The sequence below is a fragment of the Haemaphysalis longicornis genome, unplaced genomic scaffold, assembly GCF_048455015.1.
Source record: "Haemaphysalis longicornis isolate Haplotype H1 unplaced genomic scaffold, Haemaphysalis longicornis Haplotype H1 scaffold_3, whole genome shotgun sequence".
Lineage (NCBI taxonomy): Eukaryota > Metazoa > Arthropoda > Arachnida > Ixodida > Ixodidae > Haemaphysalis > Haemaphysalis longicornis.
The window spans coordinates 48,448,100-48,466,982 of NW_027526335.1; the positions used below are offsets into that span (position 1 = coordinate 48,448,100).

Below are 18,883 nucleotides of genomic sequence, written 5' to 3' on the forward strand. Positions count from 1 at the left end.
GCAGGAACCCCCAAGTCCAGAGCCCTAACCACAGAAGAAGTTGTCACCACTGCTGCAATACTTTTCGCGGCGGGGTAAGGTACCATTCAGTAATCATTATTAAAATTTACTTCTGCAACTGAAACCCAATACGGGCTATCTCACTCTGCGAAATTCCGTTCCCTAGTGGGTACAAGCCTGGCATTTCCTGTGCGCCACCAGGACCATCTACTGTATCTCTTGGAACACCCCTATTCGTTTATGCAACTGGTAAAAGGGCTTCGCCTCCCTGCTTTGTTAGTCTACTGATAGAACAGTGCATTAAGAGCGAATGCCAGTGGTTCGGTACCCAGCACTGCCGATGTCTTTTTCCAAAAGCAAAAATTTGTTTTCGTAAAATGAACTTTTAGCTCAATTCTGGGGTCTCGTTTTGCAAACAGAAGTGATTTGGCATCTTTTAGGTTGGTTTATATGAAGAACGCCGCCTATCGACGCGTTTAAGTAACGTTTTGCAGCGCACCAGTAGTGCCGTTATCGTAAATATCTTGAAGCAGAATACATGTCCCCCTTATTGTACCGCTTTCAGAATACAGGACGACTTAACAGATGTGAATCGAGACGATGACCCCGCTGTTGCCTTACGCAACACAACGAACAACGCACTTAAAAACAGTTAGATGGCATGGACTGGCTGAGGAATATGTGTTGTTTGTTAAGACGACGGTGTGGCATGCATGGTGGGAGATTATTCTAGATACCATTCAGCAGGGGGCATAAAATTTTTATAAGGAGCCCTTCACGGACAGCGCTGTGTATGATTGCTATAGATTACAAAAAAAGAGTGCATTTAAAAGGTCTCACTCGTTTACTGTGAAGTTTTTTGTGTCCGCACAATACAAATCCTTTATTTTTCCGGGAACCAGAAAATAGACAAAATATTTTCAATACGTGAATTTCGAAATGATAATTCAACGATAACTGCTGCTTCATTTTGAGAGCGTCCTTACGCCTCAAAATATAGAAGCACGTTGTCGCTCCCAACATTTACTTTTCCGTCGAGACCAAAGGTTCGGAAGTGACAATTACTTCTGCTCACGTGTAGGAATGCGAAACCCAAGCAACGGCGCCAGAGTACCACCGCGCTCCTCCACTGCGCAGTTCCCACCGCAGATGTCACGTGATTTTTGGAATCATTAATGTGGGCGCCGACAAGGATGTCACTTTTCGCGTTTGATGAAACACACCAGGATCTCACATTAATGACTAGGCTCTTGCATTTTGTTGAGTTTTCTAGTGTTCAGTTGGAGCAGGAGTAGGAATAACATTTATTTTTCTAGGGGAAAGAGGAGGGGGAAATGTGAGTGGGTGGAAGCCTCAGTCCAGGCCCACCTTCAGGCCTCGCGCAGCCCTCGCCCGGGAGATCAGGTACTCCTGATCCTCGAGCTGGAAGCTGGTCAGCCTGTGCTCCCACTGCTCCAATGTAGGTGATGGAATTGGGTTGAGATTTTTGACGCACTCCCATACGAGGTGATAGGTGGTGTTTGGTGTATTGCATGTTGTGCAGTTGTAGGGAAAAACAGTTGGAGAAATATGATGTAACATTGCCATGTTGTAGTAAGTCTGTGTTTGGATTCGGCGAGCACATTTTTTCCTAAATGCAGATTTGAGACGACGGCCACGGCCCTCAGCTACGTTGTTTTCCTCCTTGCGAAGCACCAGGATGTGCAAGAAAGGCTTCGACAAGAAATTATGGATGCTGTTGCTGCTAACGTAAGCGATGTTTGTCCCGGCAGTGTAGAAATAATGACCTTACGGGTTAGGTCTGATGGCAGGTTGCCAATGTCGAAATGCTTGTTTGGGGGAATGAGGGTTTGTTTTGGCTTTCGATAGGTACAAAAATTCTCTTTAAAAATCATGTCAAATTACAATTCTGAGTTTTGCTTTCCCAAATAAGCCAACGAGCAACGTATAATTAAAGGGACACTAAAGTGAATTTTTGAAACTTTACTTGTGTGTGCATTGTATAGAGGGGCTCAAATATTCAGTTTTCGCCGTTTAACCGGTCGCTAAAGCAGTATTTAATTTGTGAAGCCTGAAAGAAGAAAAAAGTACCTTGCGTTGTCTTTGGCGGCCGCAACAACTACAGCAGTGACGCGCAATGACGGGAACTTGTCTTGCAGTGTGATTGGACGATGTTCAAGACTTTAAAGGTCGTGTATACGCACTTGCGTATGTTTCAATGTTATATATTTTTAGAAAGAACTTTAGTAATATTTGCAGCAAGCATATGCGTCGAGAGGAAGTTCGTATGGTTTATTTCTGGAGAGTTGTTCAAACCGGTTTCGGTTTCGGATTCGTGCAATACGACCAGTCATTGCCACAGCAACAAGTTCTGTTTGCTACATGTTGGAAAACAGTACTCACGTTACCATTGTTAATGTGTACTGTTTTTTATATATGCAGAACGGGGTTCTGGATTACGAAACGTTCATGAAGAAAATGAAGTACTTGGGGCAAGTAGTGGACGAGGCGCTACGTCTTAATCCGCCAGGGCTCACGTAAGTAAACCACCAGTGAGAAGCAGTACTACAGCCGGCAGTTCTTTTCTTGCCTGTTGAATGCGCGGTGACGGCGTATGCAAAAAAAAAAAAAAAAATCACACACGCTTAAAACCACTGTCACCATCACTCCAATGTTGGCGTTTCTTTGCCATCTCCTCTGACTGGCGAACTACTATGGAGCGTGGAGTTTTATGCTAATATCTACTAGAGGGAAATCTCGCTCCACTTCCAAGGAGAACCACGCTTCAGCGAACATTCCGCTATGTTTTGGGCAGGCACGTTCCACTTCTGCTTGGCATGGCTCATGAACAATCTATAAAGTTGCCACTGGCTTCAAAAAAGCAACAGTATTACTGTAGAAGAATAATCGTATTTGTTATGTTAATATAAATTAAAATGTCGGAAAGGTTTTTTTCTCAAGGATTAAGAAAAGCTTCATGCAAGAGGAACAAGAAAACAAGGTAACTGTTTTTTGTTTATTTTGGATTCGAGACAAAAACAAGTCATGTGGCTAGCCAAGCTAAGTATGCGAGGAAGGTCGCTAGCTGCAATGGCGGGGCTTACGACGGGGCGCCACTGCAGTGCCAGATTTGCTCTTGTGTATATTATTATGAAACTATGCCTTGGAGGGACCTTCAGGCGTGGTCGTTAGTGAAGGCCGAACGTTGCCTCTACAAGAATTAATTCGGAGCTCTCTACTACAGAGTGCTTCAGAAGCCATGATTTAACGTCGGAGCATTAAACCCTAAATTATTTTTTAATTTAAATGCCTCTCCAGGCACAAATATCTGAGAGCTGAAATGGAGGTCGACGCTTACAAAAAACATTTGTTGTCGGCCGTAAGCTAAGCAGTATCGCGAACTATTGTAATACAAACAAAGCTTAAGTCTTCCGGGTTTTTGTGGCCACCTGAGAAATAATAAGGCTCCGTAGTACACAAAGCCACCATGAAAGCCTATACTCCGACTGTCATGTGTAAGACCTACAGTTCTCCGCATTCGAAGTTGATGTGTTGCGCTGGAAAACACCACGCGTGCAATGCAAGGTCCCTACCGATGTCGACTATCTTCCGCGCTGGCTGCTTGTCTCCTGCGTTTCGAACGTCAAGCTTTTCCTGAAGGGAAAGCGACTGACGTTTTCGTGACGCCATCAAGGCACGTCAAAGTTCGTGGTTGCAAGTTAAACGGGGTTCTCAAAGATTGAAGAGCACGATGAGGACGAGAGCACATGCTATTCTTGAGGTGGGGCTCTTATGGCGAACAGGCCCTTCCGGAATTCCGAAGTGAAACTTCTGTTGTAAGCGCAGTGATGAGGATGATAGCGTGGAGTAACATAGGGCCATCTAGTGGCGACGAATTGCACCCGCAAGCGGCTTCATACAATCAGTTGCGTAGCCAAGCCTGGCGAAGTCTCGTCAAACGCCAAAATGGCGGCCCGCCATTGTTACCGGGGTGGGTTCGGAGTGTCAGATTGCGACGATGATCCGGGAACATAATCTGAAACACGACGTAACAGGGAGGATTTTAATACATGGGCCTCTATGTGAGCTGCGCCTGCACTAGACAAAAACAACGTAGCAGCCAAGAAAACGCAGCACTAAGGAACGTAAGAACAGGGTCCTACTGTAATTGGTCGGATAAAATTTTGACAAACGAAAAAAAGGAAAAGAAAATTTTCATAAAAATTATCGGGCAAAATCAGAAACTTGCATCCTATACACCTCCCCCAAACCCCGGAGGCTAAACAAAAAAGTCCGCAAAAGAACGTTGGAAATACAAATAGAAAATGGCGTAAATGAACCAGCTGTGCGGTACGTTATTGATTTTCTGAAAAAAAAATCATGATTAGCGAAGTAAAGGAAGTACTTCGCTATACTGGTATACATTTGCCTCATTGGCGAAACGAAATAAAAGAAAACATAAAATGAATGAAGCAATCCAACGTCTTTTGGTAATAATAGCCATAATTAGCTGTAAAAAATTCACACTCTAGATAAGCGGGATAAAAATCCTACGCGTCAGTTAAAAATTCGCTGCACAAATTCTCAGAATTTCGGCAGATATTTTAACAGCACAGCCCTTGTAGGTCCAGTTGCAACGGCAGTCTGCCCTAATATTGCGTCGCATTCCTCCCGGAGAAGTTTTTTCTGCTCTGCAAAAACTGGTTGAAAAATTAATCAAAAAGTAAAGCTACGTAATAGGGCCTTCATAATTTGATACAGGAAGGCTTACATCGCCCGAAAAACTGTCTTCTCAGCAATGAACTTCTGTCTAGAGGTGAAGCCGACTTTAAGAAAATCAGTGTAAGCTGGGTTTTGGTAAGGCTTTTTCATATTGCCTTTGCGCAGTGAAGCGTGGTAAGCAATGGAGGAAGTCTGATTGTATAAAAAAGAGCTAGATATCTCGCGACATCGAAAGTATCCCTACAACAAATCATACATCAATTAGCCGTCAGAAGGACTATTCACGCCGAGTTTGATTCACTTGTCATAAATAGTTAGTCACAGTGTAGTTGTAAACGTTACAGACTTAGTGTTTGCTGTCAGAACATGGCAATCAACGGAGGAAATATGGTTAGAGATAGTGGCAGTAATCGGTGTTTTTCTGGTACTTTCCGGAAACAAATTATAAGGCAACTGGCAGCTAAGATGATGGCAACATTACACACAGGAAGAAAATGGAAGCTCAGCATAATCTTCGCAAAGACAACTTCCAACTCCGCTGTATCAACTGATTTCACATTGGGTGGAACTGGGTTTAGTTTTTTACCAAGAGGGTGGCTCCAAGAAAGTGTGACTGGGGCAAATGTGGTATTTGGAGAAAATATTACTGTAATTTCCACCCCTAAATGTTACCCGGAGTGGGGAAAAGAAGTGGTAGTTCTTTTTTTTTTTACTTGCTTGAGGATGAATGCAACTTTCGCGTCTTCAACTCGCAGTGTACCGTGAACGCACCTGAATGAAACGGCAGCGCTTTGAAAAAAAAAAAAGTTATTTAAGCTTCGTCACAGTAATGATATAAAATGCTGTGACTGCATTTTTTTCACTTGCAACAACGTCACCATTTGCAGATTTGTGACACGAAAAGCCAAAGAAGATTTCCAGTACAACGGCATCACTTTCAAAGCGGGAACGGCTTTTATGGTGTCGCAGTACCACATTATGAGGGATCCCAGATACTGGACTGACCCTTCGGTGTTTAATCCAGACAGGTTCGTTCGTTTTTCTCTTTTCTTTTTTATTGGCGTTCTGAAGTTTTTGGAAAGAGAAAGTGAACCACTGAGTGCGGTGGTCCCGGGAATACGATTCGGATATGTAAAATCCCGAACAATGTGATAACGGAAGCTCGCTCCTCGACGAATGGATCTCCAAGAGCGAGAGCCGTATCAGGAAAAAGAATCATCGTAGTTACTTAGTTCTCAGCTAGCATTTTCAGATTTTCAAGGTAGCACTTAAAAAAAAACAATTATCTCTGCTCCTTTTTCTTTGCCACCTAAGATATATACACGCCTACTGACGAGAGCCGGAACTGCTGTGAGAGATAGTTTTGGGAGTACGCTAAAAACTCTGACGTCACCCCTTTTGTACTGTGATGACACCCCTCAGTACTTTTTATGGGTTTCTGAATGAAAAAGCCTTATTGTCCAATTAAACCCCAGTCTGGCATATCCAAAGCCCTGCGTTCTCTGGCTACCTCATACTGTTTGTATCGCGATCTGCCCAAAGGATTTCGAATGGTTGGGATTTGTCTCTTGCGCGTTGCGCCGCTGCTTTTTCTGCCGCCTTGCCATAGAAGGCTCGACATTGGTGAGTTTCTCTGTCGGTCTGCTCGCCCGTTTTGCGGTGTTCTTCTCCTTCCTGATGTTACTGTGGTGTGGTGAGAGAAAGGACCACTTCACGCTGTCGCTGACTTTAGGCTCATGCCACGGAACGCTTCACGCTATAGAACTCTTCCAAGCTCCGATTCACGGCGTCCGACACCTACGCTAACGCCGATTTTTTTACTCAGTGGGGTAGTTAATACCTTTGCATAAAATGTCAATGAACGGGCATACATTTATGTGTGTGAATGCTTTGAGGATGTATATAAATTAACCAACAGAAGTAGCCCTATTGAACACGACAAGTGCAGTTTCCGCGCAGAACCGACTGAAAAAATCACCTGGCGTTCGGAGGAGACAAAGGTTCTCAAGTAGCGGGTGCCCCAACGATGCCCCCAAGATGCGCTGGCGTTCATTGCGTTGCTCTCGCAAGCAGCGCGACTGCCCGTCAGCAGAGGCTCGTTTCCCGATCCACCCGATCAAATACGACAAAAGCCGTGCTAAATTTGTAAATTCCGCGCGTCGTCCGCCAAAAAAATCGATTTTGTAGAATTCAAATTTGGCGCCGTTGGAAGACCGCCTCATAGTCTCTACAATGGCAGAAAGAGGGCGCCAGGAGTCCGCTAGAAGTAGGAGTTCCTGTATAAACATCCCCCTCGCGAGGGGCACGATCAAATGTAGAGCATTTCCGGGGGCGCACGACGTTAGATAGTTTGCGTTACGTTAATGTTGTTGCACTTGTGGCAACTGCTGACGAGAGAGCGCTCGTCAGCAGTAATTTGAATGAGTCAACGATATAACGCGCGTTAGTAGCGTTCCATTCTGTGCCGGCTTTGTGGCGCAGTGGGTAGAACACCATGTACATTGCGTTCTGCCCGCAGGGTCGAAGGATCGAAACCTGGCGCCGGATAGCATTTTCTTTTTTATATAGTAGGGACAACGACGGTGCGGACTACGGACGTCAACGCGGGTGACATCGTGAGTTACTGAAATGCTCTGCATTTAAAACAAGCGGTACACCGGGGCTCCCGTTCTTCTCTGATGTTTTAGAAACCATCACTAAGCGAACACTTTTCAAGCGAGCGGTTGGTTGAGCGGGTGGGTCAACGGCGCCACGCTGTCGGGCTACATCTGCCAGGTGCCGTCTTGTGTCCAGTGGTATGATGGCAGTCATTTTACCGTACATGTTGCAAAAGTGAGGCTCGGTGCCTCCTTTACGACTACACCTTTAACACTGGTCGCCTCGACACGTTACGTACCGTGCGATCGTTCTTGACGCCGTTGTGGTAAACAGGTGAAGACCGCATACGCCGGCAGAGGCAAAGCAGGATTGGAGCTTTTTTTCTGCGCGCGTTTTGCGAACACTTCCAACGTCTTCTTCGGTGAAAAATGCCGGAATAACGGCCTCGATAGCCAAGTTTCCATCGTAACTCTGGCGTCTTAAATTAAACCCCCAACCGCTAGAGGCCCCTAAAGAAAAAGCTAGGAACAGAGACACAAATTGTATGGTTTATTGATTTCTGACGCGATCTGTGGTTTTTTTTTACTGATTAGGACTCTGGCGTTGAGCATGACACTGACTTGTCGCGCACCGTTCATACGCCGAGTTCTCATGCGTGTTAGATATTCTTGTTTTGCCACTACTAAATTCAGTTTCATCAACTGCGCAGGTTTTCTGGTGACCACGACGCCATCCTGAGGCATATGCCGTTCGGTGTGGGACCACGTAACTGCGTTGGAATGAGGCTGGCGCTCTTCAAGATAAGATATACGATCGCCAGGTTATTACAGAAGTATCGCCTCGAACTTGGACCGTCTCAGAAGGTGTGGTATGAATTCGACAGGATGACGATAAAAACGTCGCTTTACCTCTATCGGCTTTTTCATTAAGCAGGAAATAAATCTAACTCTCACTTCTCGAAAGAAAAGGTGAAAAATAAAAATCGCCGCGGTCGCTTTTGGCGTCAGCTGTCAAGGATATGGTGCTCAAAGGACAAACGCGAATCGCAGGTTGCAAGAGCTAGCGCACCGAATATTTGCTTTAAATATGTGAGGTACATCAGTGGCCCGTACATAGATTCATCGCTAGTTTGGGGAGTTGTCACATTTTGCGGAAACCTCTTCCCCTAACTGTATATTTCGCGTCATAACGAACAAAATCAAAACCCTAGGTCTTCATGTTTGTAGATATGTTGCTGGAAGTTCACGTATAGGCGCCACTGTCTATGTTCGAGGACCATAATGTTTGTAACCTGAGCAGCGCTATGCATGTAGAGCCGCTAGTTACGCGCTTATTTTATGATTTTAAGCTCAATGTCATGCGAAAGCGTGCATCAAAAATTTCAGTTTGTTAACAAGATGGACAACCCAAGTACGAAACGGAAGACAAGCTGGCTTTAAAGAAAAAAAATATCGGTTTTGGTAAGGGTCTTCCAAAAAAATAAACTTTATAAAAATCAGCCGCATGTCTGCTCCCATGTCCGCAAATGTCGGCGAGAGCCGCCACTGCATCCTCTCTCCCCCTCCCAACTTTCACGATGTTTTCCTGCTGTCTCGGTCCTTCCATGATAAACACACGGAAGGTTTGCTGGATTCGATTTCCCCGTGTTCTCACTGCTGCCGCGCCATGTTTTGCGACCTTTTGTTAGAGTTCCGAGCCACGAATCGAAGGCTACAGCGGGAGCCTCCTTTGTATTTTTCGGTTAAACTGTTTCGTTTAAAGGGAATTTTTTGTTTAAGATCACAAAAATTGCGCTGATATCAATATTTATTGAAAGTGATGTATGTGAGAGTCTAATGAAACTGAAGTACTGATGTTCAGATTCAAAAACATTGTTATCTTTTACCTTAGCAATATTACCAAGTATAAACTATGCTTCCAGATTCAGTTGTTTAGACATTGTTTTGCCTGTATAATCATCTCATACAAAAGGTCTTATAACTTTCGGGCCGGAGGCTGAATCGAGGTACAGAGGTACATATAGACATTCATGCGGTCAGAAAGACCAAATTTTTCTTTAAAGTAGCCCACTAAGGACCACCATCTTTAAAAGTTTGAGGGGAAGCTCGCCTAAAAATTTAAAAAGATCCGTGACCCTAATTCGCACCTGAACACAAACTTAGTTCTTGGACGTAGCGTAGAGCGAGGTTTCTTTCTTAGCCAGGCGCTTGATGCGGCCAATATTATTACCTTTGTAATCTACTGGATAAACATCTGACGGCGTTGTTTATTCACTGCCTATACTTATACTCTAAAATCATGCCTTTTAGGAAGATAAGAAATGCACGCCGGTTATTGAAGATAGGAGTAAAAAGAAAGATACGCTATCATTTGTGGGTGGCCGGCCACAAAATAACTTAACGTCGTTAACATTTGGCCCGTTTTCAGGGTACACTGGAATTGGGACAGTACGCCATGGTCTCCACCCCAGCACGAGGTCCCTGGATCGTGTTTCACAGGCTCGACAACGGCTACCATAGAAAATGATATCCTGAGCTCATCATATGCAAGCAATGAAAACAGACAATAAAAATTACGGGGGCTTCGATCTTGTTGGCGTATTAGCGTGGTCGACCACGCCTTTTGGGCGCTGAAACTAGCGGTTATAGAACTAGTTTTATCCCGTGACGCGGCGCAAACTGCGTCTAAATGGAGACTGGCGAAACTTCACGCTACTACTTTTCCGGAATGTGAAATCGAACTTTTTTTACAGGCCATTCGTTTGTACACACTAAAAGAGGAATATTGATTGGGCCTTGAAATCCTTCTCGCGCATGCTTGGGCAAGAGTTCGTTATGCTTGAAAGCACTCATTCAGAGGTGTAAAACAGTTCTGCTTTCATTATTACGGGTTAATTTCTGCCTCATAAATAATTTCTCCCTGGAAATGACTTTGATGACAACATATTGATCGAAACACAGCCCGGAAAAGCAGAACAGCAGTACCAAGCTGTTGGTGTCACTTTTGAGCACAACTTACCTCTTACGTGCAGGAGTCTCTGAAATAATTTTCTAATATAATTTAAAGAGTGTAAATTACGAGCTCTAGTGTAACGCCCCCGGGTGTGGCAGCAATTCTCTTTTAATGAATAGCATGCACCTGCAGGTAAAATCGATGCAATGAAATACGTGATCCAATGAAATCCGATTTTGTGGCAACACGTAAGCCGCAGCTTTTATAAGCGTGTCGATGGCGTGAGACCTATCGTAATAATCACACACCATAGTATAGGTGCGCAAGCGTTTCTTGCCTTAGCATGTAATATGTCGCGTTGGACACCGTGTATTCATGTCTGATGTAAGAGAATCCGCGAATTGTGGATCAGCCAGGGACAAGATAGTTCCTAGCAGCTGAAATGCGTTGACCAGTAGAAGTACATCGCAGAATTCAGCCTGTATATGAACAAACGCGTGGCGGGTAAGCACTGACTGAATAGATCGGAATGGTGATGAACCACCAAAGCAAACAAAAACAATGATCAACCAAACCGCAAATTTAACCATAAAGGGCCTTCTCCTGTACGAAATCCGCTGCCTCGGCAATTGGTTGCAACGGCTGTATGAATACCTTCATCCACATCTTCTAAGCATTTGGAGCATCTCGCTTCCTTTTATACTGATTTACTTGATTATATCGTGTTTCATGATATAATTTTGCCCTGATCAAGGCTCACGAATGGGTTTGCTTGAAAACACCTCATAAAAAGCGATGCTGTGGATGCATTCAACACCTCGATGACGGTACTGTTGATGCTGACCCGCACGTAGTGGGCAGTGATCGAGTGTTTCAGAGTCAAAGGTTTAGCCCGTGCACCAAGTCTTTTACGTGTGTACGTATGAAAAGAAAGCCTGGTCAGTGCAAAGCGGGGAAGTGCATGAGTTGAATCGTTAACCTTGACGCGGAGAATGGGGTAGAGCGGGCCCGGCGAGTCTCGGGGTCACTTCAGCTGATAAGGGAGCGGTCTGATAGAACTCCGTGAGTGCTGAGTATGCAGAAAGCTGAACAAGCAGTAACACTTCGCTGAGGGGTCGATAAGAGGGAAGAACACACGTCAGATAGGCACTAGGTACTGTATACCAGCGTGGCATATGCGTGGCATATGCGCACATAATTATCCCTAAAAAAGAAGGTATCAACTAATCATATTCGAAAAGGTTCTTCTTTGTACGTCTTCTCCACCTGCCCCTTGCGGCTTGGCAGAAAGGTATGGTGAGTGGCTGAGCACGTCTCTTTACCGTCTGCTGTTTTTCATCAACAAATTGTTTCTTCAGGCTAAGAAAACTTTTAAACTTTCGCCCCCATTTCTTTTTATTAGCTTCGGGTGGAGTGGGTTTTGTTCCCAACTTTTTTGTTGTTTCTTTTAGGAACAATGTGAAATAAATAAATCAAAATCGATTGTAGGCACCAATCGACGACCGGCCGAGCCATATTAGTGACAAGGAAACGTAAACTTCCGTCCAATTTTAGTAGCGTGTATACTAAATCCGATACTTAATATTACCCCGCTCATTAGCTCATAAGGGGGTTGCATCCTGCAAGAGAGCTCTTGGCGGTTTCTAAAATAATTCTGTACGGAATACGGGCGAGTCTATGGCAACTCAAGAGATCCATCGACCAACACAACGGGCAACCCGCACACGACAGCGCAATAGACGACGCAATGAGACCCCCAAGCTAGAAAGAACGGCCGTATTAGTTACCAGGGAAGGCGCCCGAGGAGGCGCCATGTTTGATTATACCGAAGCACTCTGCTACATTGCCGTCCTAATATTTTAGAGGGGGTAGTCTTGCTTAGACTATCTCAATTATAAATTGGCTGCCCGTCCATCTGTCTGTCTATCCGTGCGTCTTTTCGTCCATTCGTCTTTCGGTCTGTTTGTCCGTCTTCCAGTCCGTCTGTCTGTCTGTCTGTCTGTCTGTCTGTCTGTCTGTCTGTCTGTCTGTCTGTCTGTCTGTCTGTCTGTCTGTCTGTCTGTCTGTCTGTCTGTCTGTCTGTCTGTCTGTCTGTCTGTCTGTCTGTCTGTCTGTCTTCTCTGTTACTAATTCAACCGCCCAGTCAAAAAGTTGGCTGCACTTCGCTCTAAATGTAATCAAAAGGCGATAGTATTCTTCCACCCCTGCCATGTAAACACCTATCGTCTCTCCTCCGCTGCGCCCTTCCCCCCTCCTCTCTCATGCTCTTCCACTCCCGTCCCTTTCCTCCCCCGCCGGGTTTGCTGAAGCAATTTCAACTTTCCCGCGTTCAACGGGTCGCGCCATCTACTAGAACATTTTGTTGCGGTTCAACTTGAACCCTCCCACGAGGTCCAGGCTCGCAAGGGCCTTTTTTACCTTCGGGTCAAAGCAGTCTTTACAGCGCGTATTGTTTATTTTCTATGGCAAAAATAGAGCAGCCATGTATATTTGATTTAAGGGACACTGCAAATGCCACCTATGTATTGATGCTTTGCTTCAAATATGCCTAACGATTTCTTGAATTGTGTTTAGCATGAAGTGTGTTTATACTTCAAATATGCCATGTGCTATCACAGCGCGAAGAAAGACCATGGATGAGAAGAAGACTACAAATAAGCGCTGACAAGGCTTCTTTTTGTCCCTGGTCTTTTTTCGCCCTGAGTAGATCATGGATTACTAACTAAACGGAACCCGCACGCTATTAGCTCGAAAATGCCTTTTTTTTCCGCAAGCATTAATGTTGACAAGCATGAAGTGTGCCTCCAGATTTAGTTTTCTGGAACGGTTTGGCTTATGTAAACCTGTCGTTCATGTATTTCTGCCGGCTTTGGTCGTAAAGAACAATAGAGGAACAAACATACCCCTTTTCGTAACAACGCACTGAATAAGACAAGTGGGCATGCATTGACATCCTCCTTTTTACCCGGTCACTGCTGAGATTTCATGTGGCCCCTAGAATGGGGTGTACACCCGACACGTGATAGACTCCAGAGCACGGTGGTAGCGCGCTGCTCACTGTGCCCAAATTGCCCATTTCTGGAAAGTGCGTCGGGGTACGTTCATTCTGGAGTGTTGTGCACAGCGGATTTCGAGGCCTAGGAGTCCTGCGATATATAAACATAACGCACTGCCCCAGAGGCATCTTTGCGTGCCTGATCATAGTGTCGGGTGCTTTTACGTTGTGGCGCAACCGAAATGGTTGCGCCACAAATTCGGTTTCGAAATGGTTTCGAAACCATTTCGGTTTCGAAATTTCGGTTTCGAAATTCGAAATGGTTGCGCCACAAAAACCGAAATGGCTGTGTGGCCTTATCAAACCCCGTTCTACATGGTGCAAATTTTAACTGCTAAATCCCACCGGCGGCACAACGGTGCGGCAAAACGATCATTTTTTTTAAATTTTCACTGCCGTGACAAATACCCAAATGCCAAGACGCGTTCAGAGGAGAAGTTCGACTTTTACAATTTTCGGCAATCCGCCACAGCAACGAGAATACATCGTTCTGCCGCGCGAGCGGTTCCGGAAATCCGAATTCGCCGGCGAAACTCGCACCATGTTATAGACATGGACGGGAGTTTTTATACAAGAGTTCTGAGACGAGTTTGCAGGAGTTCTGTCTACGTTAAGGCGCATGCGACGAAAAGTTTTGTTTTTAATTTTGGAGGAGCTTTTGTTCCTTGGAGAGGAAGAGTTCCTCAAACAGTGGTCATGTGCTTTTGTTTCTGTAGAGAAAGGGCGAGTAGCCCTAACTTTCAGGCAAGCATGGCTTGGCTGACTCGCCTCTTGAAAATATATTCCTATTTTTTTATTTATAGCTGTACATGGGCTTGTGTAGTTGTACAATGGCATTTCGCCTGCTTCAGGTAGTAAACGTAATTGGGCTGAGAATTTTCAGCGACTGTATTTTCCTGCAGGCATTGTACATGAATGTTCTTTGCTCTATAGCCTGTGTTTCAAGGGTAAGGTTTTGTGTGTATTGACAAACAAACTTTCTTCTAGAAGACATACAGAAAGTCAGACCAATGCTTTTGGGTTTATGTACCCCAAGAAAGACTATCTTCTTAAAAGCGGAAAACTAGTCTGGAGTGTATGGGTTTCTGTAACTCGTCAGTACCATACATAATTGTTCAGTATTCATCATACACCTGTGGTGTTTACGGATAGGTCATTAAGCCAAATGTATCTGCCCCTTACTCGTACCACTTCACCATGCGAGCTTAATAGCTGGAATGAAAGAAGGCCTTACGTTCTCGTACACGCTAGCGAAAGAAACTCTATTAGAGGGTTTTGAACATGTAGCGCACGCTGTGCTAGCGGCAGTGGGTACAGGGACATGACTGCGCACGCGTGCATTCGTTCCGTTGACGTTCAGACCATTCCGCAACAATTATGTATGCACGAATGTGTTCCGGAGACGGGCGGTCCTTTTAGGCACTGCCCGAACGCTCACCCCGCTTTCGGGTCCCGGTACCCACCGCCGCTAGCATAGCGCACGTTACCCGCTATGCTAAGACTCTCTATTGCTACTAACAGTCCCGACACGTACCGCGCTCGGTGGGTATTGACCAGCTGTTTCCGTAAGGGCAAATACCTTTCCCGTGTGTCCTCATAAAACACGGCCAATGTCAAAGTCGTTTGAAATATGTCAATTAAGATATGTTTCAGGCTGTCAACCTCTCCAGAGTTAAAAACCATGGAGTAAGTGTTAGGAACGGACGGGGCGCAACGGCAATTGAACCCTGCTTCCTCAAATGCACATTCTAGCTACAAACAAATAAAATGGGGGGGGGGGGGGGGGCGAGGGCGGAGAGTGGGGCGGGGGGGGGGGGGGGGCAAAGAGGCCATTCAGACAAAATGCAAGTTTGTTCTATTTGAAAGATTTGGTGTTTTAGAGTGCCCCAAGCGCTTTTCCTGCAGCCAGTGATACGTTATTCAATGAGAAATTAAACTATTTAAGTTAAAATTTTGAGTCGCCCACCAAATCGTGTGTCTCGCCATGCCTGCCATGACGTCACAAGGGTCTTCAAGCGAAATTCAAGTGCACTGTTTGGTCTGCAGCTGACTGCGGAGCCTTGTGTACCTTTAGTCCTCCTAGATAACGCCCCCATATTGCTCCGCACCGCTGTTGTCCTTCGCTTTGTTTTTGACCGTATTTTCACCAGGCTTGTGTTTGTTACGGCAGGTAGTAATCGTTTCGTGCCACGTGAGGTATGTTCGACAAACAGGGTCGCGTAAGACAATGTCGCTTACGCCAAACGGCCAGTGTAATGTCAAGCAAGCACAAAGATTCGCACTGCTGTGCAGCTATACTAAGCATAGTGCCCGCAGTACCAACCACAGTACGCACTTGTATGTATTTACGTGTACTTTCGTAACTGCCATTCTTTATATGAATGTTTATTACGATTAAGCGAAAATATCTTGTTCTGCAAGCTTATGAGCCCTGCGTGACTTGCGTTTGCTTTTTGCCAGTCTCAGCCAACTGCACGTCTGCGCACGTGGCGTCATATGATCTAGTTCGGATAAGGAGCTAATGAATCGCACGACCATTATATTGCTTCTTGTTATTGGATATCTTATTTGAGCGATGTTTACGTTACAAGGGGTCTTAGTATGATTCTAACGAGGCAGTCTTTCGAACGAACCAAACCGGTGTACTGTCTGCATGGCGCCTTTAAGTCTGCTGACGGGCTCTGACTGCGAACGCATTATGGGAATCAGAATTGCGGAATCGGGTGTGAGCCTATGAAGGCAGCTGTTATTATAAAGACAGTGCTTATAGAAGTGCTCAGTTTTTTATGCCTACACACGTGAACAAATCTACATATACGGGCGTCTCGAAAGCCAGCAGCCCGACTGCTAGCAAAATCATGGAGTGCGTTCGTACGAGTGCGCTTGTGCACGGAGTAAGAGCACCCTTGATCTCGGTAAAATCTTTCGCAGGCAGTGAGTACAATTTTATCGCTTTGTACGCCAGGCCAGAGGCCATGACCGGTCCCAGAGTCACTTTCGCGGCAAAATGCTTTGTGAAGCTCATGTTCCATAACTACGCACAAACACGGCTGGAAAACAGCTTTTATCGAAGCCATTCAACGGACAATGTTAGCAGGATATGGGTCAGTGCTGCCTCACCGATATCGCTGATTATATTATCATGCATCGTTTCTCGCGGCCCATCACGTGCTTTACAGAACGGCTTCAAAATTAGCATCCACAAATTATGACATGTGGACAACAGAACGTCCTCAGCCGGTAATGAAGTAATAGGCAAGTATAGTACCCCACATATAAATTCCGCACACACACACGCACGCATGCCTCCTCTTCATACTTCGACCCTCCATACATTGGAACCCTCCACGCTGACTTTAATTTCCTAATACTTTCTAAATAGCGCTGTAGCACGAGCAGTTTAGAGCTATCAGGGTACGGTCCTCACCCCAAGGAGCCCACCTGCCTCTGTTCGAACTGTCCACATGTAAGATGCCTCAAGCCACAAACACCTCACCTACTACTCTCACTTGCCCCAGTTGACCTTAAAGTCTTCCTGCGAAAGTGAAGTCTCTCTCTCTCTCTCTCTCTCTCTCTCTCTCTCTCTCTCTCTCGTTTACGCGTTATTTCTTCCTTTGGGTGTGTGCAGAGTTTGCCGCTCAGGAATACACCCTTTCCTGGGGCCAATACAAACTTGATTTTTTTTTCTTTTAAGGTTTTTGCGTGTACATGTCCACACAAATGTAATGTCTATTCGATAGCTACTACTGATTAATAGCTGCTGAGAGGCCATAGACCATATTGGAGTTCATCAAATGAGCAAGGACATTAAGCCTTTTGGGTAAACGGTGCGCAAGTGTTTCCCTTCTGTCACATTCTAACTGGAGAAATTGCCAGTGTAAAAATATTATCAGAGGTTGCGGTCGCATCCACCAGCAAGTATTTCAGTGACTTTATTTTATGGTTGACCTTTGTGGATGACTGCAACAGCGTTTACAGTCTCAGGGTGTCGTAGATACAAGTAACACTACAGATGACTGATTATTTCTGATTCTCTAAGTTTTCGATTACTATTGAGGATAAATCTTTTGTGTGGTTGCGGAAGCTTTAATTGTGAATTTTTTTTTCATTTCTGGAAATGTGTTTACCTCTCATTACTGTGTATTGTGTCTCTGTTGTGGTGCATCACCCATTGTTTATTATTCTACATGTGTTGCAAAGAATGATAACAATTTCCGTTTAGTGCAGTGAAATAAATATTTTTTCATTTATCTAGTGTCTGTTTTATGTTGCTTGACAAGATGTGAACACACGACAGAACTCGTAACTACCTGTAAACGGTACTGGTAAATTACAATTTCACGTTTAAAAGATGTATTTTTTTCTTTTAAAATCATGTGTCACCAAGCCTGATGATGATCAAATAAACACTAACCAATGCATCAGAGCGCCGAAATACCGTTCCGATGCCTGTCGCGAAGAGCAGCGCTTCCCAGCCATTTAAACTACCGGCTACAGTCAGTAACCGCGAAACAGAAACCGAAAGTTAGCTGTCAGTTCTTTGTCTAGCCGCTCGGTGTGTTGCAGTCAATTCTGCCGCAGGGTTTTATGGGTGTGTCTTCTCTTACTAGTATTTTTTTCTCTGTCCCGGTATTCAGCTACTGCCAGTACTCCGTACACACACGGACGCTGCGATGTTGGTTACCAGTGCGCTGTTGATTCTCTTCACGTCGCTGCTTGTGGCATTACTAATGTAAGTCCGAGGCTTTCTGTGGATTCCAATGGTTGTGCCTGCCCTTTTAGACGCTATTGAATTTCGTTACTGCGAAACAGCTGATGCCTAACCCCCGCAGTTTTCCTTGAAGTAAAGCCGCTTTACTCGGCGCAGCTACGGCGTTCCTTTCGCCACCGCCGACCCCTCTTCTTGCCGCTGTCTTGGATGTTTAAGCACGCGCACATAAGCGGTTGCTGATTTATGCGTGCAGGTGCGGGGAGTGGAGGGAGGACGGGGGGTGGGGCGTGCCCCCGAATCTGTATGTTTCATGCCCACATTGATGATGCGACCGTTCGGACGGGAGGCTTAGACGTGGACGGCAAACATCGGAATGAAACCTGTCTGGTGCATTCATAGGTCAAGCGGATTGGGTTGTGTGTTGTACAGATAGTAAGATGCCGATGACGCAAGAAGAAAACACACAGCCCCATATTCATTCGCTAGACTAAAGCTGTAGTCCTTCAGTTTTATTCAGTCAAATGGCTAGGAGGTGCGCTCAACCGCAAATTACAAACAAACGCGGTTTGTTTCGGGCACTCCGTCGACCTCATCAAGCTTGGCAGGTAATCAGTCGTCACATTATGGAAGGGCCCTATTTTTTATTACAAGCTGATATTACGTTTGGACGGACCTTCGGCTTTGCGCATCCATGTTTTCACCACAAAAACAGGGTGTAAACGTAAAAGACGAAAACAGTGGAAGCAACCTGAACGACGCCCACATCATCATCTTTTTTTATCTAACATCAACTGGCGTTAACAATAGTAGGAAGATACTGCAGTGAAGTGCAAAGTTTAGAAGAA

At 45.2% G+C, this 18,883-nt stretch overlaps 2 protein-coding genes across 4 annotated transcripts in view; both read left to right on the plus strand.

Moving 5' to 3' along the window:
* Positions 1–9,908, plus strand: part of LOC144174429 (cytochrome P450 3A14-like) — a 31,697-nt gene extending 21,789 nt beyond the window's left edge. The window contains exons 9-14 of the mRNA XM_077703140.1: positions 5–74; positions 1,641–1,749; positions 2,443–2,537; positions 5,610–5,750; positions 8,030–8,183; positions 9,748–9,908. Of these exons, the coding sequence (XP_077559266.1) occupies positions 5–74; positions 1,641–1,749; positions 2,443–2,537; positions 5,610–5,750; positions 8,030–8,183; positions 9,748–9,846 (668 nt within the window). The 3' untranslated portion in view covers positions 9,847–9,908. The remainder of the gene's footprint in view (positions 1–4; positions 75–1,640; positions 1,750–2,442; positions 2,538–5,609; positions 5,751–8,029; positions 8,184–9,747) is intronic.
* Positions 9,909–11,380: 1,472 nt separating this feature from the next.
* The window catches only part of LOC144174430 (cytochrome P450 3A4-like), a 39,977-nt gene continuing 32,474 nt past the window's right edge, over positions 11,381–18,883 (plus strand). The window contains exons 1-2 of one of the 3 annotated variants that reach the window (XM_077703142.1): positions 11,381–11,568; positions 17,965–18,059. In XM_077703142.1, coding sequence (XP_077559268.1) covers positions 11,566–11,568; positions 17,965–18,059 — 98 coding nt within the window. In that variant the 5' untranslated portion in view covers positions 11,381–11,565. The remainder of the gene's footprint in view (positions 11,569–17,964; positions 18,060–18,883) is intronic. The other 2 variants (XM_077703141.1, XM_077703143.1) reach the window with 2 other exon arrangements.